General features: G+C 45.7%; 1 protein-coding gene across 17 annotated transcripts in view; it reads left to right on the top strand.

Annotated features, from left to right (window-relative positions):
- Positions 1 to 27478, top strand: part of ptprt (protein tyrosine phosphatase receptor type T) — a 297385-nt gene that overhangs the window by 47724 nt on the left and 222183 nt on the right. For all 17 annotated transcript variants that reach the window (XM_035389554.1, XM_035389544.1, XM_035389558.1 and 14 more), the window contains exon 2: positions 8507 to 8632. In XM_035389554.1, the coding sequence (XP_035245445.1) occupies positions 8507 to 8632 (126 nt within the window). The remainder of the gene's footprint in view (positions 1 to 8506; positions 8633 to 27478) is intronic.

Raw genomic sequence — 27478 nt, 5'->3', positions numbered from 1 at the left:
TTTACACAGCATCTCTGAAACTGTGCAGACAATTAAATAGCATTTCCACAAAGCCTGTGTGCGTGTGTGTGTGTGCATGCTTGTGTGCATGCCTATGTGCGTGCATGTGTGTGTGTGTATGTGTGTGTGTGTGTGCGCACGTCTGTGAGTGTACTGGTGTGTGCATGTGTGTGTGTGTGTGCGTGTGTGTGTGCGTGCATGCCTGCCTGTGTGTGCGTGCGTGTGTGTGCGTGCATGCCTGCCTGTGCGTGCGTGTGTGTGTGTGTGTGTGAGTGAGCCCTGCAGTTACTGTGAGGGAGTCCTTGCTGTCTGTCTGTGTGATGGTGCTGGGGGCCCCGGCTAAACGTCCTGCCCTCGGGCCCCTGCACCATTAAAGCTGTGTTAAACATCTGACTGACGCCAGCGCTCGCAGCCTTCAAACGGGGGGGGGGGAGCGCGGGACCCCAGGAGTTCTTTTCGAGCGCCCGAGCGGACGTTTCCAGACGGAGATTGATGGAGCGGGCCCCGTAGCCTGGCAGAGGTGAGGGGATTAACACTTCGACTTGGAAGCCTGACAAATGGACCGATCGGATGCTTTAGCGGCACCGGGCTCGCGGCATCAATATTTAAGCCGTGATTTTCACGGGCTGATTGATCGTAATCACTTTTGTTTGTGGTTGATGGCTCGCACTAGATTAAAGTGCAAAGATCCTGAAAATTCGCAGGATGCAAATTTGAACAGAGTGGTCTCTGAAATTGTAATTCAGCGAAGCTCAATACAATTTCGAATCATTCCGTAACCATTATACAAACGCTTGTTTGAAGATCACTTATTTCAACGTGATGAAATGGCCAAAATGTTTTTTTTTTTTTAAATACCTAGTTTAACTTTGAGATTATTCTGTTACATATATTTTCACTCTGTGTTAAGTGCCTGTATTTGATTGAATGCATGTGTGTGAGCGTGTGTGTGCACATATGTGTGCGTTTGTCTTTGCGTGCGCGTGTGCATGTGAGTGCGTGTGAATGCGCGGGTGTGTTTGCACATGCATATGAACACGCATGCATGTGTGCGTGTGTGTATGTGTGCATGTGTGTGTGTGCGAGCATGCATGTGTGTGTGTGTGTGTGTGTGTGTGGGTGCGCAAATGCATGTGTGTGGTGTGCATGTGCATGTGTGTGTGTGTGTGCACGCCTGCGTGTGCGCGTGTGTGTATATGTGTGTACTGGTACACGTCAGGCTTTCTGACACTTTGGAGAATAGAGTAGAATGGTCTTTATTTATACCCTGTCATAGGCAGAGGAAACAGACCTTTATAGTCTCATAGTGGACCATGTTTTACTGCCTGTACGACTATTTTTCCACTGTAATCAATTTTTTAAGGGCTGGAAAAAAAATTGCATGACACGCATTTTGTAGCAGCTAATCATTTTTATTAGTAAATTTTTATGATCCAAAGTGCTGCGTAGAAACATTTCTCATCCGTAACCAGACTGAACAGGAGAAAAAGCCTTTATTGGGGAGTGTGAAGGCATTCTTGCATCCTGGCTGTCCAACAGACACACACTTAGGGTAACCTCACAGGAAAGAGTCGACTGCTGTGCCCTCCAAACCCTCTCTCTCTCCAAATGCACTGTGTCTCTCTCCAAACCTGCTCTCTTTCTCTCTCTCCAAACCCACTGTCTCTCTCTCCAAACCTGCTCTCTCTCCAAACCCACTGTTTCTGTCTCCAAACCCACTCTATTTCTCTCTCTCCAAACCTGCTCTCTCTCCAAACCCACTGTCTCTCTCTCCAAACCAGCTCTCTCCAAACTCATACTCTCTCCAAACCTGCTGTCTCTCTCTCCAAACCTGCTTTCTCTCCAAACTCACTGTCTCTCTCCAAACCAGGTCTCTCTCCAAACCCACTCTCTCCAAACCCACTGTCTCTCTCTCCAAACCAGCTCTGTCTCCAAACCCACTGTCTCTCCCTTCAAACCCACTCTCTCCCCAACCCTGCTCTCTCTCTCCAAACCCACTTTCTCCAAACCCGTTCTCTCTCCAAACCCACTGTCTCCAAGCCCGTTCTCTCTCCAAACCCACTGTCTCTCTCTCCAAACCTGCTCTCTCTCCAAACTCGCGCTCTCTCTCTCCAAACCCACTGTCTCTCTCTCCAAACCTGCTCTCTCTCTCCAAACTCGCACTCTCTCTCTCCAAACTCGCACTCTCTCTCTCCAAACTCGCGCTCTCTCTCCAAACCCACTCTCTCTCCAAACCTGCTCTCTCTAAACCTGTTCTCTCTCCGATCCCATTGGCTCTCTCTCCAAACCTGTTCTCTCTCTCCAAACCCATTCTCTCTCTCCAGTCCCACTGTCTCTCTCTCCAAACCCCTCCTGCCCCCAAACCCACTCTCTGTCTCCTGTTTCTCTGAGGCTGCGAGGATAATTGAGTTCCTGAGAGACACTGTGCCACAATACTGCAGAACACTGCATGACATGGGCCAAATGGGTTGTGGGAACTCATAGATCTTTTTTTCACCTGGATGAACACCATCTCATCGGGGAAAAAAAACTCTCATAATTTGATTTATTCTCTACACAAATAACCTGTCTGTTACAGAGCATAAAAATTAATGGCTGCAGAATATATTCACTTCAGTCCTATGATTTCATTTCAAATGGAATCGGAGGGGTGTAGTGGGGCTTGGGACATGTTCCCCGAACATTCATGTTGATATAATGTGTGTGTGTGTGTGTGTGTGTGTGTGTGTGTGTGCCTGTCTGTGTGTATTTTGTTTCTGTGTCTGTATGTATGCGTGTGTGTGTGTGTGTATCTGTGTCTATGTCTATGTGTGTCTGTGTATGTGTGCGTGCGTGCCTGTGTGTGTTTGTGTGTGTGTGTGTGTGTGTGCGTGTGTGTATCTGTGTCTATGTCTATGTGTGTCTGCGTACGTGTGCCAGTGCGTGCATGCGTGTGCTTGCCTGTTTGTGTGCATATACATTGTGCAACAGGAATAATTGGTATGAAAAAAGCCATTCGCCTTTGTGCTCATTCAGTGTGTGTGCTTAAACCCTTTCTCAATAAAAGAAGTTGTCATGATATTGCATCATTAGTTGTTTACTGAAAAATATATTTTATTCTGAATACAGAGAAATCATCTCTCACTGAATAAACAGTGGAAAAAAATTTCCCTCTGTTCACCACAGTGGATAGGCCCATTTGGGTAGTTGATGATGCATTAATTGGCTTTAGCTTGCAGTGCAGAAAAAATGCATTTAACGAGACAATCAAACAACAATTTTGTTCATTTCAAGCGCATCTTTAGGCCTATTTAAGTTTGTCAAGATTAAAAACAGCCTATTTATATTTGGCAAAAAGTAACGTTAGGGCTTTGTTAGATGAGCACCAGCTTATCTAGGCTACAGTGTGTCCTTTCATTTGCTGTGATACTTGATGACGCGGAAGTGAGCGGCAGCTGACTTGAAATTTAAGGCATTTCTCAAAACGCTGGCGCAGTGAGGATTCAGACGTTCGGAAAACAGCGTCTTTGTGGCGCGCGGAAACGTTCGATCGGCGGTAGCGTGCGAAGACTTTGAAGACTTCGTTTTTACCGGGGCTGTGCAGAAGCTGGGTTAATATGCTGAGATCTGTGAACGGCTCAGGCAGGACGGCCGTGCGCAGGTTCTGCCTGCCACCTTTTCAATTAGCGAGGTCAATAGAGAGGCAGCTTGGGACCGAGGGAGTCATTAGGCTGATGGTCCACTGTTTGTGTGTGTTTGTGTGTGTGTGTGTGTGCGCGTGCCTGTGCATGTGTTTTGCGCATGCTGTAGACTGATGATCACGACTGTTATCACACGTTTCTGTAACACACCTGTAACACATCTCTCCCCAACACTCACATTTGTTGCCTCTGATTAACCATGATTACCGCCTATTAAGGAGTCGTGTTCATACCAACAGTGAGAGTGCTGTCTTTCATACATATTAAAGAATAATAATATTATGTTCATGCCAACTCTGAGAGTGCTATCTTTCATAGCTATTAAAGAATAATACTATGTTCATACCAACTGTGAGAGTGCTATCTTTCATACCTATTAAAAGCATACTCTGAATTTTTAGTCTTGCTATTGTCCTGTGTTTACAATCAAAGAAGTCTCCTCCCCTGTCCTGAACCCTGCCCCTTCACCTCTGTGTGTGGACTACAGGTTGTTACTTACGGGTCCAACAGAAAACATGTTAACTCCACGTTGCTTTTCATCCCCTTTGTGAACTTCATCGAAAGACAAAGACAGATTGCCAGTGCATCATAGATATGACTGAGTATGGTTATTTTAGAATATTTTCAAGGTAAAAATCCTGCATAGTATGCCTTTAAAGAGTAATACTGTGTTTATACCAACAGTGAGAGTGCTGTCTTTCATACCTATTAAAGAGTAATACTATGTTTATAACAACAGTGAGAGTGATGTCTTTCATACCTATTAAAGAGTAATACTATGTTTATAACAACAGTGAGTGCTGTCTTTCATACCTATTAAAGAGTAATACTATGTTTATAACAACAGTGAGAGTTCTATCTTTCATACCTATTAAAGAATAATACTATGTTTATACCAATAGTGAGGGTGCTATCTTTTGTCTTCCTTTCTATTTTATTTAGATTGTCTTCTGGATTTTAATGATAATTTCTGCACATTAGTACATTGAGAATGTATTGAACAACCCTGTATAATGCAACATATTTTAAAGCCTCAGACTCAACTTATTTATGGATAATGCATAAATATAAAACTTCACATCCTGTTTTGTTATTTTGTATTTTCTTGGCAAATATTTAAAGCATTTGATGTTTTTACGCCCCCCCCCACCTCTGTCACTCTGTCTCTCTCTCCCTCCTTTTCCTCTCTCCTTACCGCTCTCCATCTCCCACTCTCCTTCTTTCCTCTCTCCCCTCCCTCCTTCCTTCCTCTCTCTTTCCTTCTCTCCCTCTCTCATTCTCTCTCTTCTTCTTCTTCTTCCCTCTCTCCCTCTCTCTCTCCCACAACGCCCCCCCCCCCCCCCCGCCTGTAATGGCTGTGCTACAGGAAGAGGTTTTTTGTGGGTCTGGTCTCTGAGGTTAAAGGGTGTAATTGGAGTGGAAACGGCGGAATTAGCCGGGGTTGACTGAGCTGAGCGGAGTGTGGGAGGCGCTAGCGCCGCTGTCTGCTAGTCCGCTGCGTTCCAGACTTAATTCAGAGCGCTCCAGCGAGCTCCCTTCAATGTGAAGTGTGAGGCACAAGCGTGTGCCCGCGTCTGCGTGCGCGCGTGTGTGTCTGTGTGTGTTTGGCACAAAAATCCCCCCTCCCCTCCTCCCCCCCCCCCCCCCTCCCCCCCCCCACTGCCTGTGTTTTTCAAGTCCTGTCTGAACAGATTGGATGTGTTGGCTTTGGACCTGAGTAAAAACTTCTCCTGATGCTCTCTGTCATTGGACGGAATACCAGTGCCCACAAAGAGTCTGTTGGATTTTATTTATTTATTTTTTTTTGCTCAAATGTCAAAAAATAATTGAGATGATGGCTAGGATTCAATTATTATTTGCCATTCGCGCTGACCAATGATTAAAAGCCAGGATAACTTTTGATTTCTTCACATAGTTCGGCAACTATAAAAGTCCCCAGTCTGAGTGTGTGAAGAAAACGTTTAAGGCTTGCACACACTTGCAAGTCAAAATGAAGGACAAATGCAGATTGAATTCAGACAAAAGTTAAGGACAATTTTAGATTGAATACAGGCCAGGGTTCCTATGACTTGAACCTTGGCCTGTATTCAATCTAAAACTGTCCTCAACTTTTGACAGAAATAATATCAGTTTTTTATTTTAAAAGGTTGTTATCTCCGGGTACAGTATGTATTACAACCCATTTCCAAACTGATAATTAATATAAAGAATGAAAAAAAAAGCAAAAAAACTGTTATACCTCCACAGGCTAATATCTTAATTAAAGTAGTTTCTGTTATTATTCATATTACTCGTGCCTATTGGAGTGGATATAATGGGTTCCACTCCAAGGCCTGTTTTCCCCTGATTGCTCGCGAATGCCACGGGGAGGAAAAGAGTAAAGACGTACGGTCGCCGCGGCATTAATTAAATCTCGAAGAATGACAGTGAATTTAACGTAACTCGACTGAGAAGACGCCGAACGAAAACGCCAACGTCTGCTCTAGCCGCTTATCGCGCATCGATCTTCTTCCCGTCGAGCGGCCGGGGAGTCGCTCGTCGGTGTAGACGGGCTTCTGTTCACAGATCGGCCGGTCGGGTTACGGTAGCCCTCCATTTTAAATGTGCCTTCAGTCTGGCGGGGATTAAAGCCCGGTGCTAAATTACACGCTGCTCCTGCCCGTGCTGTACTGTAAAACCAAGTGTGAAAACGCTGTAATGTAATGTAGCAATGCGCTAATGTAATGTAGCCGTGTTGTAATGTAAGGTAACACTGTCACAATGTAATGTAGCCATGTGCTAATGTAACGTAGCACTGTCACAACGTAATGTAACAATAAAGTGTACTTTTAAATAATGCTTACCAAACCAAGTGTGATAACACTGTAATCAATGTAGCAATATTCTAAAGTAATGTAAATGGTAAATGGACTACATTTATATAGCGCTTTTATCCAAAGCGCTTTACAATTGATGCCTCTCATTCACCAGAGCAGTTAGGGGTTAGGTGTCTTGCTCAGGGACACTTCGACACGCCCAGGGCGGGGATCGAACCGGCAACCCTCCGACTGCCAGACAATCGGTCTTACCTCCTGAGCTATGCCGCCCCGTTTACCGGCGTAGCCGTGTTGTAATATAACGTAACACTGTCACAACGTAATGTAACGATAAAGTGCACTCCTTACCCAGGCCTTACCCATTCCCCAAGCAAGCACAAATTTAAAAACACACCCCCCCCCCCCCCAAAAAAAAAAAACAAGAACCCCTGTCCCTCACAGAGAGAAATATAAATTTTCAGTGCTTTTAACCGACGAGAACACCACATGGAAATTTTGGCCGGTAAACGGTGTGTTGACAGTGCGCCCGGAGAAACGCGCGCGCTAAAAAGCCTCCTGTTATGTTAGCGGTGCGCTGCAGGCCCGTGGGCTGTTCGCCGAGCGCGTGCGTCTCTGCCGCCGCGTCGGACGCAAAAAAACTCTCGCTTTCCCGCTGCCGGCAGCTTATCAATAATGGATCAAATTGGTCGGCAGCATTAATTAGACAAGATGAAGAGCTCCTGCTGTTTTTCTTGTTTTTTTGTCTTGTTTGTGGAGCCACGCGGGGGAAAAAATCGGAACGCGGGCTGGCTTCGCGCTAACGGTTTAGCGCTTTTTGTGGAAATCGAATGTGAAAACGTGTCCGCGGCGGCACGCGTCTCCCCGTGTTTCCCGGAGGTGACCGGAACGTACGGACGAGGCGAATTAAAACGGGGCTTAATCATCGCCAGACGGCGCCTGGCCCCGAGTTCCTGAGCTCGAGCCCGTGTGCGCTAATAGCCCGCCCCCCCCCCCCCACCCCCCACCCCCCCTGCTAGACTGGGCCGCAGATTGAAAAGACGCGAGCCGGACCGCTCTGGTGTGGTCTGAGGTGCTGGAGCGGTGGCTGAAGGCTGCTGGAGGTCGGGGGCGGGGGGGGGGGGGGGGGGGGGGGGTTTGGGAATCCGGGGGGGCGAGGCCTGGATACGGGCGAAGGGGAAGATGAAGGTGGGGGTGCATTATAAAACGGACTGCCGTTTAAACCCAAGTCAGCTCCGGCTGTGTGGTCCATTCACTCCTTTTAATGCCGGAATCCACTGCAAGGTCACGACATAATGCATTTTATTTTAATTGCAAAAAGAAAAAAAGGAAAAAAGAGAGAGAGAGAGAGAGAGAGAGAGAGAGAGAGAGAGAGGGAGAGAGGGAAAAAAAAGCACGCTTTTGTGTTCTAATACTTCATCACATTTGATATTCAGTGAGTCATAATTAAATATCTTAAGCACCGAGTCCTTGGCTGAGGCGGTTTTGCAAATTTAATCAATCTGAAGGCAAATATTTCATCCTGAGAAAATATGGGAGCGAGACTTGAAAGCAGGGCGACTTTATTCTGCTAATAACCCCGGACTTTTATTTTGGCTAAATAAAGATGCTTAACTCCGATCATGTAGATTGTGTTGCACGCTTTTGTGAGTTCAACAGTGGCCGCAATTATCTGTAACAAAGGCAGGCTTTGATTGATATTTTTAAAACAGCCCTGAACGGTCATGGAACAGAAAAAATGTAGACGCGCTTACAAATTTGAAAGAAAAAACCGAAGGCGAGCACTTCAAAATAGCCGTTTTATTTCTTCCGAGTCTTTCGTAGCAATTAAAATCTCTACCACAAAGACTAGATTTAATTAGAGGTTTCTTCTTGGTTTTTTAATCTATGGCTCCTGGCGAACATAAAGCTTAATGTGGTGGAAAATCATTATTTAGCAGCGATAAAATAATGATGTTGAGTATGCGGTTTAATCATGTTGACATATGCGGCTCTTCCCCGCGTTCCCTCCAGGCGGATGTTCGTTTGAGGAGCACTACAGCAGCTGCGGCTACGGCGTTGCTCTGGGTACCACCGGATTCGCCTGGGAGCAGGTCAACACCTGGGAGAGGCCCAGCATGGACGCCGCCGTGCCCACAGGTGAGGCCACGCCCCCCCCCTCCCCCCCCCCCCCCCCCTTGCCTCCTCCCCGTGTCATGGAATGCCCGGAAGTTTCCGGACTCCCCTGTAAAACAGGTCAGACCAGCTCCACCCCTGGTCAGAATCCCACTGGATTCACCTCCAATGGCCTGCCTGGCCCCTCCATTACGGCTGTTACGCCTCCATAACGGCTGTTACACCTCCATTACGGCTCTGTTACGCCTCCATTACGGCTGTTACACCTCCATTACGGCTCTGTTACGCCTCCATTACGGCTCAGTTACGCCTCCATTACGGCTGTTACACCTCCATTACGGCTCAGTTACGCCTCCATTATGGCAGTTACGCCTCCATTACGGCTCAGTTACACCTCCATTACGGCTCAGTTACACCTCCATTACGGCTCTGTTACACCTCCATTACGGCTCAGTTACGCCTCCATTACGGCTCAGTTACGCCTCCATTACGGCTCAGTTACACCTCCATTATGGCTCAGTTACACCTCCATTACGGCTCTGTTACACCTCCATTAACGCTCAGTTACACCGCCATTACAGCTCAGTTATACCTCCATTACGGCTCTGTTACGCCTCCATTACGGCTCTGTCAGGCTCAGTTACATCTCCATAGGCCTATTTCACAAGATGGCGACCAAAACCGGATGTAGGGATACTTTGTTTCCGGTTACCGTTGCTACGGACCTGTTTTTTACAGTCTCTGCTACGGACGCAAGTCCATTTCTGACAGCGAAAAATTGAGCCTAAACAGCGACGTGTGTTCTCAGTCCCTGATAGCTCTGCCAACGTTCACTGTCCGATGTTATCCGCATTGTCGAAGCATTGCCAGTGAACGTTAAGCGGTCTAAACTGGACAAGGGCTATAAATAATTTTTTGAGAAGTTTATATTCGGTTATGAAGGTAAGTATAACGTTAGCTCTGGTTCACCAGAAAGCTAAATAGCTAGCTTGCTAACCACATCAAGTTAGCCGATTAAAGAGATGTCTCACTTCGACATGACATAAATTCTTTTCTGGAGGCGACTCCATTGTGTTTTCGTAGCGTGAAGGAACATCTGCTGTCCTTTAACAGCGTCTCTGTTCCTCTCGGTTGTCCCGAAAATGAATGAATAGGGAGCCTGACAACTGTGAGGAAAAGCGATTCTGTTAACATTGACGGTCAACAGGGGAGGCAAATGCTATGTAAGTACAATGTTAGGCTCCACAAAATTACTTATGTTATTATACCGTGAAATATCTCTGAATTAAGTTTTGTACTACCGTTACTATTTTGTGACATGTTGTTTGTGCTGTACTTGTTCTAATAAAGATTTATATTGCTTGTCAGATCGCCTGTGTAATGGTGTTCAGTTCACTACCGAGCTGTTTTCTTTCATCGCTGATAAAAACTACCCACACATTTTTAAATCAGCTGATATATCTTAAGTAGGCTTGTCGCGATGTCCGTCAATACATTTTGTAATTACAATAAACGTGCATCTGCAGTTTCAACATTGAACATCCAAATATGTGCTTGCTAACAAGCTAGCTGTCTAAAATGTAATTTGCTAATCATAACATAACATATAGCTCGCTAACTGATTTTATGACATTCCAAGTTCCAGCGCACACCAAACTACGGAGGAAGAGGTCTGCATGCTATTTCGCCGAGGCTCTCAACCAGGCGAACGTTTCCTTGCTCCTGTTTACAACCTGAGACACTTCTCCAAACCGCGCAAAGAGTACAGATGAGCTGCTTAAACTCTGAATAACTCGCGAAGTCGGTGTTTGAGGTGCTTGGCTAAGTTAGCTAGCTAGATGCGTTTCCTCTTTCAGTTTAAAATGAGCAATGACAGTGTTTCCAAACGTGTTTTTGACAATGTTGTCTTGATTATATAACCAAGGGCAAAGTATTCAGACACATGAATTATTATTTTTTTGTTTCTCAAAGAGTGGTAGGGCCTATGTTTGGTGTAACTGTCATGGCAGGCGCACTGTCGCTAGCCATCTTTACCTGTTATGAATTGTTTTCGTGTTTTTAGCCGTTCTCAAGCAGGCCAACTCAGACTAGAGTGCGGTACGAAAATGGAAAAAACTAGAACTGTTGACAGTGAATTATATATTTTTGTATATTTAATATTTTTATTATTTTATATCTTTAACAGTAGGCAATACAGCTAACTCAAGAGGAAACGCATCTAGCTAGCTAACTTAGCCAAGCACCTCAAACACCAACATCGCAAGTTATTCAAATAGTTTAAGCAGCTCACCTGTACTCTTTGCGCGGTTTGGAGAATTGCCTCAGGTTGTAAACAGGAGCAGGGAAACGTTCGCCTGGTTGAGAGCCTCGGCGAAATAGCGTGCAGACCTCTTCCTCCGTAGTTTGGTGTGCGCTGGAGCTTGCCATTGAGCCATAACACGGTCTTCTGTCGCATGCTGCAGCAAGGGTTTCTATGAAACTCTCGCTGGTTAAGAGATTATTTTCTATTTCTCTAGCTCTTTGGGCCATTCCCTGTGAAATTTGGTGCCCCTACTTGAAAGGTCCCAATGCCAAGAAAATAAGGACCCCTTAATGAAGTCCGAATTATTGCCTCATTCAAATTTTAATTATTTAACGTTTTTGTTTGCTTATCCTTGATTGTACTGTCAAATTTTACTGATGCTAATGTTAAACTTGTTTTTCTCACTCAGTAGCCCATGAAGAAAAAAAAAGAAATTATTCAAAAAGTAAAAACGGCTGTCTTGTGATATGCCTGATTATAAACCGAGTTATATATATATTCGGAATTGTAATTTATATATTCAGAATTGAAGTTATATATTCGGAAATTGAATTTATATATTCGGGAATTGTACTTATATATCCAGAATTGAATTTATATATTCAGAAATCGAATTTATATATTCAGAATTGTACTTATATATTCGGAAATTGAATTTATATATTCGGGAATTGTACTTATATATCCAGAATTGAATTTATATATTCAGAAATTGAATTTATATATTCAGAATTGTACTTATATATTCGGGAATTGAATTTATATATTCGGGAATTGTACTTGTATATCCAGAATTGAATTTATATATTCAGAAATTGAATTTATATATTCAGAATTGTACTTATATATTCGGAAATTGAATTTATATATTCGGGAATTGTACTTATATATCCAGAATTGAATTTATATATTCAGAAATTTAATTTATATATTCAGAATTGTACTTATATATTCGGGAATTGAATTTATATATTCGGGAATTGTACTTATATATCCAGAATTGAATTTATATATTCAGAAATTGAATTTATATATTCAGAATTGTACTTATATATTCGGAAATTGAATTTATATATTCGGGAATTGTACTTCTATATCCAGAATTGAATTTATATATTCAGAAATTGAATTTATATATTCAGAATTGTACTTATATATTCGGGAATTGAATTTATATATTCGGGAATTGTACTTATATATTCAGAATTGAATTTATATATTCGGGAAAGATTGCTAGCGGCAGTGCGCCTGCCATGACAGTTCCACCAAACATAGGCTCTACCACTCTTTGAGAAACAAAAAATAATAATTCATGTGTGTGAATACTTTGCCCTTGGTTATATAATCAAGACAACATTGTCAAAAACACATTTGGAATGTCATAAAATCAGTTAGCGAGCTATATGTTATGTTATGATTAGCAAATTACATTTTAGACAGCTAGCTTGTTAGCAAGCACATATTTGGATATTCAATGTTGAAACTGCAGATGCACGTTTATTTTAGTTGTTAATTGTAATTACAAAATGTACTGACGGACATCGCGACAAGCCTACTTAAGATATATCAGCTGATTTAAAAATGTGTGGGTAGTTTTTATCAGCGATGAAAACAAACAGCTCGGTAGTGAACTGAACACCATTACACAGGCGATCTGACAAGCAATATAAATCTTTATTAGAACAAGTACAGCACAAACAGCATGTCACAAAATAGTAACGGTAGTACAAAACTTAGTTCAGAGATATTTCACTTCGGTATAATAACATAAGTAATTTTGTGGAGCCTAACACATTGTACTTACATAGCATTTGCCTCCCCTGTTGACCATCAACGTTAACAGAATCGCTTTTCCTCACAGTTGTCAGGCTCCCTATTCATTCATTTTCGGGACAACCGAGAGGAACAGAGACGCTGTTAACGGACAGCAGATGTTGCTTCACGCTACGAAAACACAATGGAGTCGCCTCCAGAAAAGAATTTATGTTATGTCGAAGTGCAACATCTCTTTAATCGGCTAACTTGATGTGGTTAGCAAGCTAGCTAATAAGCTTTCTTGTGAACCAGAGCTAACGTTATACTTACCTTCATAACCGAATATAAACTTCTCAAAAAAGAATTTATAGCCCTTGTCCAGTTTAGACCGCTTAACGTTCACTGGCAATGCTTCGACAATGCGGATAACATCGGACAGTGAACTTTGGCAGAGCTATCAGGGACTGTGAGAACACACGTCGCTGTTTAGGCTCAATTTTTCGCTGTCAGAAATGGACTTGCGTCCGTAGCAACGGTAACCGGAAACAAAGTATCCCTACATCCGGTTTTGGTCGCCATCTTGTGAAATAGGCCTATTACGGCTCTGTTACGCATCTGTTACACCTCCGAACTCACAACGTCCTTCAGTCTTCCCGCCTCTCTTCGGCGCGATGCTGACAGCGGGGCAGCGGGGGGGGGTCTGATTTAATAGCGATCCGAAATCAGAACGTTTGGAATATTTCTTCAAATAAACAACAAACAGAAAAACAAGACCAAATTAAAAAATATGCAAGAAACATCAAAGGCTCACTTCGAGCACAACAAGCAGGCCACTCAGATATGAAAACACTGGGGAAAAAGAGCTCATAAATAAATGAGCGAAATGCCATCTGCCTCCTGATTTATAGGAGCATGATGTGATTGTGTCTAATCAGAGGAGTACGGGGCGCTTGGGTGGGGGGTGGGGGGGTAGGCGGGCGCTTGGGGGGGAAGCTCTCGATGGAGGCTGATTGAGAGGGAGCAGGCGCGGGGCTCAGGTGGTGACGCCGACGCTCTCCTGTAAAGCTCTGTCCGCCTCTGCAGCTGCTCTTAGCGCTGCGCTAGCGCTCCAAGCTCCAAGCGTCCAGTCTACAGTGCAGCCCCTTTTTACCATGGTGCCTCTCCCAGTCTCCCTATGCAATGCTTACTGTAGGTCTGTGCAATAGTAGCTTAGCGTGTCTGCAGTCCTGTAGCTCTGTGCAATAGTAGCTTAGCGTGTCTGCAGTCCTGTAGCTCTGTGCAATAGTAGCTTAGCGTGGCTGCAGTCCTGTAGCTCTGTGCAATAGTAGCTTAGCGTGGCTGCAGTCCTGTAGCTCTGTGCAATAGTAGCTTGGCATGTCTGCAGTCCTGTAGCTCTGTGCAATAGTAGCTTAGCATGGCTGCAGTCCTGTAGCTCTGTGCAATAGTAGCTTAGCATGTCTGCAGTCCTATAGCTCTGTGCAGTAGTAGTTTAGCATGGCTGCAGTCCTGTAGCTCTGTGCAGTAGTAGCTTAGCATGTCTGCAGTCCTGTAGCTCTGTGCAATAGTAGCTTAGCGTGTCTGCAGTCCTGTAGCAGGGATTCGCTTCCATTCAGCCAGAAGAGCATTTGTGAGGTCAGGCACTGATTGGGCGATTGGGCCTGGCTCGCATTTGGCTTTCCAATAGATCCCAAAGGTGTTGGATGGGGTTCAGGTCAGGGCTCTGTGTAGGTCAGTCAAGTTCTTCCACAACATTTTTGACCAAACTGTTTCTATATGGACCTCGCTGTCAGCCCAGGGGTACTGTCATGCTGAAACAGGAATAGGCCTTTGCCAAAACTGTTGGGGAAGCACAGAATCATCTAGAATGCGATCGTATGCCGTAGCATTAAGATCTGCCTTCACTGGAACTAAGGGGCCTAGCCAAAACAATGAAAAACAGCCCCAGACCAAGGGGTGTCCAGATACTTTTGGCCATACAGTGATAGTCCTTTAATTATTCACCTGGTTAATTATTAATTATTAAGTTTTTAATAATTTTTTTTTATTAAAAAGCACGTCCTTGTAATTCCTGCAACCAGCTATACGTTAACGTAGAGGTTGCAAAATTCCAGTAAAAATTTTTTAATTTCGGACCACTTTCTCACTGTCACTCCAGCACAGCTGGTGTGGGCTGTGCTTTTCAGAGTCTGGTTCAAGCGTGCGCACGTGCACAGTAGTTAGGTTAGACTGCAGCGTCTCGCCCAATCCGCTGTGTCAACGCCACGTGTTCGCGTGTGCTCACGCCCGGGAGGTTCAGCTTGAGCACTTTGGTCGAGCGGACCGACCCACAGAGACCAACAGACCCACAGAGTGGTTTATGCTCGCCGCTGGTCACAGCTAAAAAAATAAATAAATAAAGGACTTTACATCGGCAAAAAACCGGCGAATGTATTCGTCCAAACGTCAACCATCCTGGGAGGCGGCCTTACTGCAATATACTGGAAATGTGGAATTATGGGAAGTATAATCTCATATTCAGATATTTCACCGCAATGCATTTAAAATGAGTATAGTGCAATAAGTAGCCATAATTTGTATATTTGCCCATATATTTTGTACTATTTTAAAATTATAATATATTGCAGTACATTCAATTTCAGTGAGATATAGTGAACAGTATAGATCTGCTGCGCTGTACTCTGGTCTGTAGTTTAAAGCTAGCGTTCGTCCAGGCCTGCGCGTGTCCTGCGTTTCGATTAGCATCAGAGCGTGCGCGGGGCCTAGCGGACTGAGAATGCTAACCCAGCTGCTGTTTTCTGCCGAATCGCCGTTTACAGACTCCGTCTTTCCTTAACAAGTCTACCGGTTTCCAAGTTCATTAAGCCACCCCCCCCCCCCCCCGCCCCCTCACACTAGTCCCTGCTCTGGCTGAAAAACAAATCAAAACCAATCAATTGAATGCGTCTGAAATCGTCCGTCGTTTTGACGAGACGCGCGTTTCCCTCGCTGGGAAGCTGTGCTCGCGGCCCGTCTCCCCGGCGGAGCCCTGGAATTAGCGACGGGCGGCGGAATTACAGGCTACCCGCGCGCCGCCGCGTTAGGGGCCCCGGAGCACGGCCCTCATGGGCTGATGAGGGTAAGGGGGTTAAATAGCCGCTCTCTGTTTTGTTCTGGGTGATGATTTGAGTGCACTTGTGTGCGGCAGGATTGATTGTGCTCCTGATTTCTGTGCAGCTGGAGGAGGGGAGGGAGGGGGTGGTAGACCCTGTGTGTGTGTGTGTGTGTGTGTGTGTGTGAGACTCTCAGTCTCAACAATGTCTCAACAGTGTCTCTAAAGCACAGTGGTTTTGCTGGCACAGTCTCTCTAAAGCACAGGGTAGATCACTGTTTACTGGTTTTGCTGGCACAGTCTCTCTAAAGCACAGGGTAGATCACTGTTTACTGATTTTGCTTGCACAGTCTCTCTAAAGCACAGGGTAGATCACTGTTTACTGGTTTTGCTTGCACAGTGTCTCTGAAGCACAGGGTAGATCACTGTTTTCTGGTTTTGCTTGTACAGTCTTTCTAATGCACAGGGTAGATCACTGTTTACTGATTTTGCTTGCACAGTCTCTCTAAAGCACAGGGTAGATCACTGTTTACTGGTTTTGCTTGCACAGTCTCTCTGAAGCACAGGGTAGATCACTGTTTACTGGTTTTGCTTGCACAGTCTCTCTAAAGCACAGGGTAGATCACTGTTTACTGGTTTTTTCTTGCACAGTCGCTCTGAAGCACAGGGTAGATCACTGTTTACTGGTTTTGCTTGCACAGTCTCTCTAAAGCACAGGGTAGATCACTGTTTACTGGTTTTGCTTGCACAGTCTCTCTGAAGCACAGGGTAGATCACTGTTTACTGGTTTTGCTTGCACAGTCTCTCTAAAGCACAGGGTAGATCACTGTTTACTGGTTTTGCTTGCAGAGTTTCTCTGAAGCACAGGGCAGATCACTGTTTACTGGTTTTGCTTGCACAGTCTCTCTGAAGCACAGGGTAGATCACTGTTTACTGGTTTTGCTTGCACAGTCTCTCTAAAGCACAGGGTAGATCACTGTTTACTGGTTTTGCTTGCACAGTCTCTCTAAAGCACAGGGTAGATCACTGTTTACTGGTTTTTCTTGCACAGTCGCTCTGAAGCACAGGGTAGATCACTGTTTACTGGTTTTGCTTGCACAGTCTCTCTAAAGCACAGGGTAGATCACTGTTTACTGGTTTTGCTTGCACAGTCTCTCTGAAGCACAGGGTAGATCACTGTTTACTGGTTTTGCTTGCACAGTCTCTCTAAAGCACAGGGTAGATCACTGTTTACTGGTTTTGCTTGCAGAGTTTCTCTGAAGCACAGGGCAGATCACTGTTTACTGGTTTTGCTTGCACAGTCTCTCTGAAGCACAGGGTAGATCACTGTTTACTGGTTTTGCTTGCACAGTCTCTCTAAAGCACAGGGTAGATCAATGTTTACTGGTTTTGCTGGCACAGTAGAGACTGAGTGGAGTGATACATACTCATGTTACTTGCACTGATAACTGATACCTGTTTAGGAGCATAGTGCCAGTCAACACATTCTGGAGCCTAGGAGGCTCACCCTGAACTTACAGTAATGCATGTACTCTGTAAACATGCCAGGATTTAAGCCAATCACACTTTAAATGGGGCCACAGACTCCATACCTGACCAGTGGCCTTTGTCACCGAAACTCAAGATTCAAGATTCAAAATTCAAGATGCAAGATTTGATTTATTATCCTTCAATGAAAGATGCTGTACCATCCACACGGCAGCATGAACGACACACGGAGGTAGAGAGTGAACACAGTGCAGTTAAAGCAAAAGAAAGGAAAAGAACAGGATAGCATGAAGAGAAAAGTGGAGAGTCGCTACACTTCACTGGGGATGGCCTTTTATATATCCTGAACCGTGTGACCTCTGACCTCTGAAGGGACCCTGCACATTTCTTCTGTGAGTACATAGCTTCTTTGTGTGTGACACAAAGAGACTTAACGCTGATGGAAGGACGTTCACTCCACTTTCCAGTTTTAAACACCCTTCTGAAGGCTGGAACACAGGCTGAAAAACAGAAGATATTTTACAGATATGAAGAGATAGAATGGGCAGAAAAACTATTACACTGCATTTTTACAATGACCTTATCGTACTCTACTAGACTAGACCATCTGGGGAATAAGTAGTTACAGAATATGGCGCAGTTATAGAAATGCTAGCCAGCATCTGTAAATGCTGACCGATAGGTTTGAAAGTCCCTAAAATTGGCTACCTCGTGTGATACCCCATGTTGTTAAGGCTGTATAAGGAGGCCAGCCTAACGCTATAGGTAGATTTTTCTGGCCGAGCCACAGTGAGGTTTTTTTTACAGCGAGGCTTTTGATAGCGAGCGTCGGGTAAGGGACCTGCTTTTTCGTTTTTTTTTCTGCTACCGTTGAGCGGCTGCCAGACGGGCTTGGTTTCCAAATCCAAATCTTTTGTGTCGCGTTTTGGCGTTTTTGCGCGAAACCTAAAAATATCAATTCAGTTCATCCCTTTTCTCGAAATAAATCCTCTTTAAATTAGCGACCGGGAATAATCTTTCTGGCTCAGCCAGTCGCTGCGGAAAAAAAGACACCTTCATCTTTTACTCTGAGCTTAGCTCCCTCAGCAAAAAAAAATTCTGTAATAATTTTTAATATCGCACGATGCCCTGGGCACATGTCACCAGTAAGAATGGCTCCATTTAGCCCCCGTAATTAAATCTGAAACGTTTTATAAGCCACAGCAAATACAGCAAATGTCAGAGGCTCTGGGTGAAGACTGTGATTGATATAGTCAACTGCTGCACTTAAGTGAATGAGGACCGCGGGGCTAGCCTTGGCTGTGGGGCTGGTCACAATGGGAACAAAGCGTAGGAACGAGGCCTGTGCCAAGGACAGGCATAGCCCGACTGTGCCAAACTAGTGCCCGTCAAGTAGGCTGCTACTTTGGCATTCGCTAGTGCGCTATTCTGCAGCGTCCTCGGCGCTGCGTCTCCGCCGGGTCGCCATGACAACTTGTGATTGACAGACCTGCTCCGTGAGGCTCCTGAAATGGTAGAATAAAAGACAGGACTGCGCATCTAACTGAATGGGTGCCGGCTGTGTTCTGGCTGAGAGACTTTGAAGCTTCCCGCTCCGCTGTCCCTGTCATTTTCATTCTTATTATTTCAACCTTTTCGGCAGCCTCAAAACCTGATGAAGTTGATAAAGTAACGTTCCAAGTAAAGGGTTATCACATCGTGGGTCTGATTCTGCCTCTAAACGGGCCTAGAAAGAGGACAAGAAGGACGCAGGCCTCTGGCCTGAACGTGAAGGGCGGGTCTACGGCTGACGACGCAGGAACCGTAAATTGATTGAACAAAAATGGCAGTTTTTCTCACGTTCTGCCGGAACTACGCCGGCCTACGCGTTCACGTAGCTGAAGCGAAGCACCGCCGGGCGAGCGTGGCGCGTACGAGCGCGCGCTTAGCGCCCGACCACAGCTTGGCTAACGGCGGTGACGCGCTAGCACGGGCTCCTGACAGGAAGTGGGCTCCGCCCCCCCGCTCCCGCGACGCAGACGCTCCGCTTCCGGTGCGACTCGCTTCGACGGAAGCGAACACCGGGCGGCGGAACGGACAAATCGGAGCCTGCTGCTGACGTGCAGCCGCTGCAAACGCAGAAAAGTGGCTGCGTGGCGGTGACGCTAGGTTGGCCACGAACACCGGACTTATCAAAGAAATGACTTATCAGAGTTTTCTCTGGTGATAACGCATCACAGCTGCCTGGGTAGCATTATGAACCAGGACTGAAGAGGCCAGTAGCGTGGCAATCAGCAAAAACATCTGGTGTTTCAGACTAAGCCCTCGCAAGATCATATTTTTACTGGTCTGCTGTATACCAGTATTCCAAAACAGTACAAACCGTCATACACAAACCCTACACGTACACAAACCCTTCCATTACAAACTACACAACACAAACCCTTATACACAAACTCTTCCATTACAAACTAAACAATACAAACCATCATACACAAACCCTTCCATTACAAACTACACAACACAAACCCTCATACACAAACCCTTCCATTACAAACTGCACAACACAAACACTCATATACAGTATAGAGACCATTTCTTTTCAAACTACTCAACACGAACCCTCAAACACAGAGTTCTGACTGAGGGGCGAGGTCAGAAAGAGTCCTGATATCCCATAACCCCTTGCAGAGAAAAGAGTGTCCTCTCTCTCTATCTCCCTCTGCCTATCTCTCTCTCTCTCTCTCTCTCTCTCACTTTGTCTCATTCAATTCCATTTTTCTATTCAATATGCTTTATTGACATGAAATACATACAGTAAATATTTCCGAGGCATTATATAAGAGAAAACAAATAATTTCAAATAGAAGGGAACACAAAAAGCTATTTAAAGGATTTCTTTATTAACTATAATTATAATACTTGCAAGCTGATCGGGTAACACATACCATTTATGTTTACAATGGTGTTTGTTGGGTGGTTACTTGCAGTGGATGGTGGTGCTTTCTGTCTCGTTCTCTCTGTCTCTCTCTCTCTCTCTGTCTCTCTCTCTCCCTCTCTCTCAGCCTGCTGTGAGAGGGAGATGAGAGGAGTAGTGGAAAAGAGAGGGGTAATTGAGAGGTAGCTGGGATGAAGGACATATGAGCTTTGTGTACAAGACCTCTGGCTGCTCCCTGGAGGCTGGGGAGGGGGGGGAAGTGTTTGCCATGGAGGGAGGATTGGTTGTGTTGTGAGGCTGACCGTAGAGAGACTGCCAAATTCAGCTCTGCTTTACCTGCCTTAAATATTATCAGACTGTACCCCCAGATTCAGCTCTGCTTTACCTGCCTTAAATATCAGACTGTACCCCAAAACTGAACCCTGTTTTACCTGCACTAAACATCGGACTGTACCCCGAAACTGAGCAGTGTTTTACCTGCACTAAATATCAGACTGTACCCCAAAACTGAACCCTGCTTTACCTTTACTAAACATCGGACTGTACCCCGAAACTGAGCAGTGGTTTACCTGCACTAAATTTCAGACTGTACCCCCAAACTGAGCCCTGCTTTACCTGCACTAAATAACAGACTGTACCCACAAACTGAGCATTGCTTTCCCTATACTAAATATCAGACTGTATCCCCAAACTGAGCCCTACTTTAGCTACACTTAGTGTAAGAGCAGACTGTACCCCATACCTCAGACAATCACCTTGATGGTGGCACTTATTTGATTATAACTTTTCCTTTTTTATTGTTACTTTGCCATATTTGTAACTTTGCCTTATTTGACTGTAACTTTGCCTTATTTGATTGCAGTATTACCTCCCTTGCTATAGTCATGTTTGCTTACCATTTTATATTAAAGCTTCTTTATTGCCTTATATGCCTATTATTATTATTATTATTATTATTATTATACCTGATGTTTCGGTGATGATTTATCACCCATGGCTGTGTTCCTATGGTCATGGTGTTCTGAGTGCCTCTCTTTCCTTTCGTCCTTGTGAATCGCCAGCGTTTCCCGGGGAGCTTTAGCCAACAGGGCTAATCGCGGACCGCGCGATCAGACGGGCAGATTGAATGAATGCCTCGAGCCTGCTCAGCTCCGCGAGCAGGAGAGCACATCCGTGAACCTTTCGTTGCCTGTTTGGGGAGAAAAGGGGGCCATTTTGGGGCTCTTTTCTTGGCTTGTGTGGAAAATGGATTTATTATAGCACATTAAAAGCGCTCTTTAATGGAGGATATAGATTTCCCTCAGAGGCTCCCGCCTCCTGCACTTGGCTTAAGTGTACTTACACTTGTCTTCTTTTCTACAAACATGTTACACTCCAAGCTCTGAGGCTTTAAAACTTTATTTTATTGCTGTAAGAGTTTATATTTTTTATCATGACTTTTACAGTTCCCTCTGTTTTACTCGACATTAGCAGAAAAGCCCTTGTTACGAAAACTAAAGAGAAAAACAACCCAGATGAGGCAGCATAACTGATAGGAGCTCTGCCTGAACACACTCCTCTGAACACAGCCTGTCGGCATGGAGCTCTGCCTGAACACTCTCCTCTGAACACAGTCTGTTGCCATGGAGCTCTGTCTGAACACACTCCTCTGAACACAGAGAGTCTGAACACGCTCCTCTGAACACAGAGAGTCTGAACACGCTGCTCTGAACACAGAGAGTCTGAACACGCTGCTCTGAACACAGTCTGTCGCCATGGAGCTCTGCCTGAACACGCTCCTCTGAACACAGAGAGTCTGAACACGCTGCTCTGAACACAGCCTGTTGCCATGGAGCTCTGTCTGAACATGCTGCTCTGAACACAACCTGTCTGAGCGTCATCCTGCTGTGCCGTGCTGAGGGGCCATCTGCCTGTGGTGCTCATCACTGCAGACGATCCTGCTGTTTCCACATCTCTGCAGAATCCCATCCAGGGCTTATGTTTGTCCTGTAACAGGGGGTTTCCATGGTCCATTGTGAGGAGGGGGTGGGGGGGTGGGTGGGAAACGGGGGCGAGGGAGAGGGAGCGAGAGGGAGGGGGGAGGAATGCGTGGGGCTGCCCCCCGCAGTGTTGAGGAGGAAGCGGGCTAACAGAACATTCAGGAGACGCAGAGCCCCGCTGTGTATTTAACAGTGCTCATGGGGAGGAAGAAAGGAGGCCATTATGAAGAGATCATGCCTCCATAAGGAGAGTGGTTGGAGGAGAACATACCTCTATAAGGAGCCTGCTATCAGGAGAACATCCATCGATTTTCTATACCTTCTTATCCTGGTCAGGGTTGCAGGGGGGTGCTGGAGCCTTTCCCAGCATGCATTGGGCAAGTGGCAGGAATACACCCTGGACAGACCGTCAATCTATCAATCACAGGGCGCTCACACACTCATACCTATGGGCAATTTAGAGACTCTAATTAGCCTACCTGCATGCCTTGAGACTGTGGTTGGGAACCGGAGTACCCGGAGGAAACCCACACAGACACGGGGAGAGAACATGCGGTCTCCACACAGACAGGCCCAGGCCGGCACTCGATCCCAGGCCTTCTCGCTGGGAGGGCGACAGCGCTGCCCGCTGCACCACCGTGCCGCCCATGAGGAGAACATACCTCCGGAAACAGAACTTGTCAGAGCCTATCTTTATGGACTTTGAGGTGCTTTTTATTTTGATTTTTTTTTTTTAAGCCTAGAGGCCATTTGATTTCGCAGTTAGCAGCTCAGGCTGTCTCTTCCAACGGGTGATTATCTCTCAACCATCGGAGTAGCGCCTGGACCTCATCTGCAGTGTGCTGTGTTGTTCCACCTCACTATTTGGGATTAGCCAGAGGGCCCGGCTGTGCTGGGCTGCGCATTACACTTCTGTATCACGGCCTCTTCTCGTTTTTGAAGTGCTTTTTTGCCGATATCGGGATTAGAATACGAGAGCGTGAAAGATTGTCGGTGAAAGAAAGTCTGTGGCAGAGCCGGGTGATTCTATCGGGTTGCAGGCACTCAAATACCACAGAAGAAGAGTGTTAGCGACAGAATAGCTGTGCCTGTGCTTTCAGCCTGCCTGTGAGAGAGGGCACATCCTGGCTGACCGAGCAGAGGCTACAGGAGAAAAGCATCGGCTCAGGGTTTAGTGGAACAGTTTGTTCACTCTTTATAGCTGAGTGAGTCAGAGAGTCAGAGACTGAGTGAGAGTGAGTGAGTGAGTGAGTGAGTGGGCCAGCGAGTCAGTGATTCAGTGAATGTGTGAGAGATCACACAGAGGATCTCCTAATGTAGGCGAGAGTGGGTGAGTGAGAGCATGAGTGAGTGAGTGAGTCAGTGAATGTGTGGGAGATCACACAGAGGATCTCCTAACACAGGTGAACGGGGGGGGGGGGGGCTGTATGGTCACTGAAGTGAAGTCAGTGACATCATCAGTCTGTAGGTTAGTACCAGGGACATGCGGGGGGGGGTGGCTACAGTGGCTCGAGCCGCTACAGTGGCTCGATGCCCCTCTGGACCAAATAAATAAATATTATTATTATAATTATTGCTGTTGTGTTGTTGCTGCTGCTATTGTTATAATTATGATTACTGTTATTAAACCTAATTAGATCGCCGTGGTCATTGTGAAATGAAAATGTCAGATGATAGGCCAACAGCAGCTGCTCTTATCGCATGAGTGACGTGACGCTAACGTTACCTATCAACAGAACATTCAGCTGGAATTTTTCATCCATGTACATTATGCGCACAAGTCTGTGTGTGTATGTGTGTGCGTGCATGTGTAAGAGGGGTGAGTTTTCATGGTGTAGTGTAGTTCACAATGTCATGATGTAGTGTGTTGGGGGGGGGGGGTTGGCTTGAGCCCCTGCCCCTCAAAATGTCTGTGCAAACCCCTGGTTGGTACCATGTACAACAGTAATGTACACAATAATAGTGAGGAGCTTTGTGCTTACGCGCATGTAAGGTCTGTCGACGTGGTTTTGCTCGCGGGTCGGATGCCCTGTCCGTTGTCAGTGCTTGAGCGTGCCGTGTGTTCACAGCCTCCCCTCAGCTCAGCCAATGAGGAGGCGGCCGCTGCTCGTCAGTCAGGCCTCAGTGGGCGTGGCTTGTCGGACCGTTCTGTCTTGCGGTGATTGGCGGGGCGGTCTGCCAGCTGTCTGGCTGTGCCGCTGCTCTCCGTGCCCCTGCTGGCCAACCCTGTCGACACCTCGCCAGCGCTGACTCTCTCACAAACTCTGCGTCTGTCAATCAAACAACAGTTCTCTCTTCAGCCAAGTACAGGAGAACGTAAGAACACATAAAGAGGAGAACAGGCCGGTCAGCCCATCCAGAAGAACATAAGAACACATACTGAGGAGAACAGGCCGGTCAGCCCATCAAGAAGAACATAAGAACATAAGAAGACATACTGAGGAGAACAGGCCATTCAGCCCATCTAGAAGAACATAAGAACATAAGAAGACATACTGAGGAGAACAGGCCATTCAGCCCATCTAGAACATAAGAACATAAGAATAAATAATGAGGAGAACAGGCCATTCAGCCCATCTAGAACATAAGAACACATAATGAGGACAACAGGCCATTCAGCGCATCTAGAACATAAGAACATAAGAATACATACTGAGGAGAACAGGCCATTCAGCCCATCTAGAACATAAGAACATAAGAATACATAATGAGGAGAACAGGCCATTCAGCCCATCTAGAACATAAGAACATAAGAATACATACTGAGGAGAACAGTCCATTCAGCCAATCTAGAACATAAGAACATAAGAATACATAATGAGGAGAACAGGCCATTCAGCACATCTAGAACATAAGAACATAAGGATACATAATGAGGAGAACAGTCCATTCAGCCAATCTAGAACATAAGAACATAAGAAGACATAATGAGGAGAACAGGCCATTCAGCCAATCTAGAACATAAGAACATAAGAAGACATAATGAGGAGAACAGGCCATTCAGCCCATCTAAGCTCCTCTTTTACCTACAGTCTAATCTAGAGAGTATCCAGCGCTGTGTAAAGCTGGACTTAAACACCCTGAAGGACCCTACCTGTACCTCATGGCCCGACCAGCTGTTCCACACCTTGACTTCCTGATGTCAGTACAGAATTCACCTTTACTTATTTCATCCACTGCTTCATTCTGCTGATAGTGAGTTATACGCCAATAGGCATAAAATATCTAGTCTGGAATGAATTGAGCATGCAGAACATTACATTATGATGTGAAGAAAAGGCCTTTTTGTATTTTATATAAAAAAACAGAGAAGCAATTACCACACAAGGCTGATTGTGGTGATGTATACCCGTAGGAATAGATATTTGCACCCCCCACACACGCGCACTTATATATTTATTTCCTTTCTAGCATAATGCTTCACGCAGAAGTAAAAAAAAAAAAGGTATTAATAATAAAATAAAAAAAATTCAAAATAGACAGTTTGGAAGCTGAATTAATTTAGCGCTAGTGAATTTAATGCGATGTGACATACGAGCCTCTGTAGATGTGCTTAATGAAATGAGCACTCGCCGTGCTATCGCTGGGGGCATGCTGGGATAGCGGGAGACAGTTCAGCTCTGCGTTAGAGCCGCCTTCTCATCTCCGAGAAATTAACACTGAGAGAGGAGCAGCGTTAGAGCAGCTTCCTCATCTCTGAGAAATTAACAGAGAGAGAGGAGCAGCATTCGAGCAGCTTTTTCATCTCTGAGAAATTAACAGAGAGGAACAGCATTCGAGCAGCTTCCTCATCTCTGAGAAATTAACACAGAGAGGAACAGCATTCGAGCAGCTTTTCATCTCTGAGAAATTAACACAGAGAGGAGCAGCATTTGAGCAGCTTTTTCATCTCTGAGAAATTAACAGAGAGAGAGGAACAGCATTCGAGCAGCTTTTTCATCTCTGAGAAATGAACAGAGAGGAACAGCATTCGAGCAGCTTCCTCATCGCTGAGAAATTAACAGAGAGAGAGGAACAGCATTTGAGCAGCCTTTTCCTCACCTCATAAATTAACAGAGAGAGGTGGCTTTTCCTGCACACTGTTCCGCTGCTTTCAGTGATGAGCAGTATTTTAAGCGTATGTGTTCTGTGTATGTATTTCAAGTGTAATGCGGTTTCTCCCTGTTGTATGGATTACACCTTCAAATGCAGCCTCCACCATTTTGCTTGTAGTTCATCAACAGTTTTATTTGGGAGGTATTCTGCATTTTGGAAAAGGTAAATTTTGTTGTGTTTTCCTCTCCCCTCCGGCCCTCCTCCGTCCTTCCTTCAGACAGTGCGATGACTCCGCCCCTCGTCACCGGCTCCTTCTGGGCCGCGGGGTTGGCCGCCGTCCCGCTCGCGGCGAGAAAGGGGGCGGCGACAAAGAGAGCCGGGGTGCCCGCCGCTCGGCGTCCCCCCGCCGCGGCGGGAAAGCTCGGCTCGTCGGCGGGAATGACGTCGCCGTTCGGCCTGATCGCTCTTTCTGTTCGCGCGGGAATTTGAACCCCTCTCTGGCCTTCGCCGGAGAGCCTCCGCCAGATGCATTTACCACGTTCAGCTCCGAGGGGCGGTGAGCCGCTCGTCTGAGCGCCCGTCGCGGCGCCGCTCTCCAATCCCCGCGCTCGCACCGGCACGTCCTCTGCTTCAGCCCTGTGAGTGGGGCCGCGCTTCTTTACCCCCTCCCCTGCCAGAGCTCCACTCCTGAATTGTGATTCTGTTGGTTATGAGATGGAGAGTTTTGTGTTTCTCTCCTGATTTGTGATTCTGTTGGTTATGAGATGGAGAGTCTTGAGTTTCTCTGCTGATTTTGTTGGCTATGAGATGGAGGGTCTTGAGTTTCCCTCCTGATTCTGTTGGCTATGAGATGGAGGGTCTTGAGTTTCTCTCCTGATTTTGTTGGCTATGAGATGGAGAGTCTTGAGTTTCTCTCCTGATTTTGTTGGCTATGAGATGGAGAGTCTTGAGTTTCTCTCCTGATTTGTGATTCTGTTGGTTATGAGATGGAGAGTTTTGTGTTTCTCTCCTGATTTGTGATTCTGTTGGTTATGAGATGGAGAGTCTTGAGTTTCTCTGCTGATTTTGTTGGCTATGAGATGGAGAGTCTTGAGTTTCTCTCCTGATTTTGTTGGCTATGAGATGGAGAGTCTTGAGTTTCTCTCCTGATTTTGTTGGCTATGAGATGAAGAGTCTTGAGTTTCTCTCCTGATTTTGTTGGCTATGAGATGGAGAGTCTTGAGTTTCTCTCCTGATTCTGTTGGTTATGAGATGGAGAGTCTTGAGTTTCTCTCCTGATTTGTGATTTTATTGGTTATGAGATGAA

The sequence above is a fragment of the Anguilla anguilla genome, chromosome 13 (genome assembly GCF_013347855.1).
Source record: "Anguilla anguilla isolate fAngAng1 chromosome 13, fAngAng1.pri, whole genome shotgun sequence".
NCBI classification, from domain to species: Eukaryota; Metazoa; Chordata; class Actinopteri; order Anguilliformes; family Anguillidae; genus Anguilla; species Anguilla anguilla.
The sequence above is the reverse complement of the archived record's forward strand: the minus strand, read 5'-3'. Positions and strand labels throughout refer to the sequence as shown.